This window comes from Austrofundulus limnaeus, unplaced genomic scaffold (genome assembly GCF_001266775.1).
Source record: "Austrofundulus limnaeus strain Quisiro unplaced genomic scaffold, Austrofundulus_limnaeus-1.0 Scaffold538, whole genome shotgun sequence".
Classification (NCBI taxonomy): Eukaryota; Metazoa; Chordata; class Actinopteri; order Cyprinodontiformes; family Rivulidae; genus Austrofundulus; species Austrofundulus limnaeus.
Window position 1 is genome coordinate 101,236 of NW_013952940.1, and position 1,044 is coordinate 102,279.

Below are 1,044 nucleotides of genomic sequence, written 5' to 3' on the forward strand. Positions count from 1 at the left end.
AATCTGAAAACGTAATTAGGTCATTTTGACCAAATTTGACTTAGTCCTCATTTCGATGTGATGGCTCACAAATATCATAATGAATCTGTTTTAAATCCTAAACAGTTTTTCAACATGTTTGTTTACTGATTGTTTGCTAAAAGCTGATGATTATATTTATTGTTAAATAAAACCTGACAGCTGAGACGATGTGGAACTCATGAGACGTTTACAGAAACAAGTTCTACTTTTCTCTCATTTGTGTCTCGTCGTCCTGCAGGTGTGAAAACCACCACGAGAAGCTGAGTGTTTTCTGCTGGACCTGCAAGAAATGTATCTGCCACCAGTGTGCCCTGTGGGGAGGCATGGTTCGTGTCCCAGCTTTKAGTTTTAACAAATGATAATGAACACACTGTTCACAACTTCTTATTTACCTTAATGAGGCCTGAGTTCCAAAGAGAAGCATTCAATCTTCATGTTACAGAAGCTAACAGCTGATGTTTTGGTTTGCAGCATGGCGGTCACACCTTTAAACCTCTGGTGGAGATTTATGAGCAACATGTGAGCAAAGTGAAGGAAGAGGTGTCCAAGCTGCGCCGCCGCCTCATGGAGCTCATCAGTCTGGTGCAGGAAGTGGTGAGAACTCCTTCCTTTCATACGAGGACAAAAGGAAACACAAGCTGTAATATTTCAGCTTATTAATGCCCACGTTTTACCTCATGAACAAACAGCATGACAATACAAAACCGTTACAGTTTATATTAGGGATGCAAGTTATCGATTAATGGATTAATCTAAAGTTGATTGATCTTATCGATCGACTAACAATTAATTGATAAGTGGAAATTTTCCTAAAAACCTGACATTTCTCTTGAATCAAGAGTCTTTCTARTAGGGATCGACCGATATTTTTGMRRGATAMTTGGGTTTTTTCCTTGTATCGGCCGATACGCCGTCCGTTRGACCGATCTGTTCTTTGGGTCACGCGAGCGCATGTGTCCGCCCCTTCCCCCGGGGAGAGCGCAGCAGCTAATGTTGTGAGACAGAGTGCTAACAACAACAAGG

The 1,044-nt window shown here is 41.4% G+C and overlaps 1 protein-coding gene across 1 annotated transcript in view; it reads left to right on the top strand.

The window, feature by feature from the left end:
- trim37 (tripartite motif containing 37) overlaps positions 1 to 1,044 on the top strand; it is a gene marked incomplete at its 5' end in the record, with an annotated part of 32,443 nt that overhangs the window by 7,836 nt on the left and 23,563 nt on the right. The window contains 2 exon segments of the mRNA XM_014026256.1: positions 260 to 347; positions 493 to 615. Coding sequence (XP_013881710.1) covers positions 260 to 347; positions 493 to 615 — 211 coding nt within the window.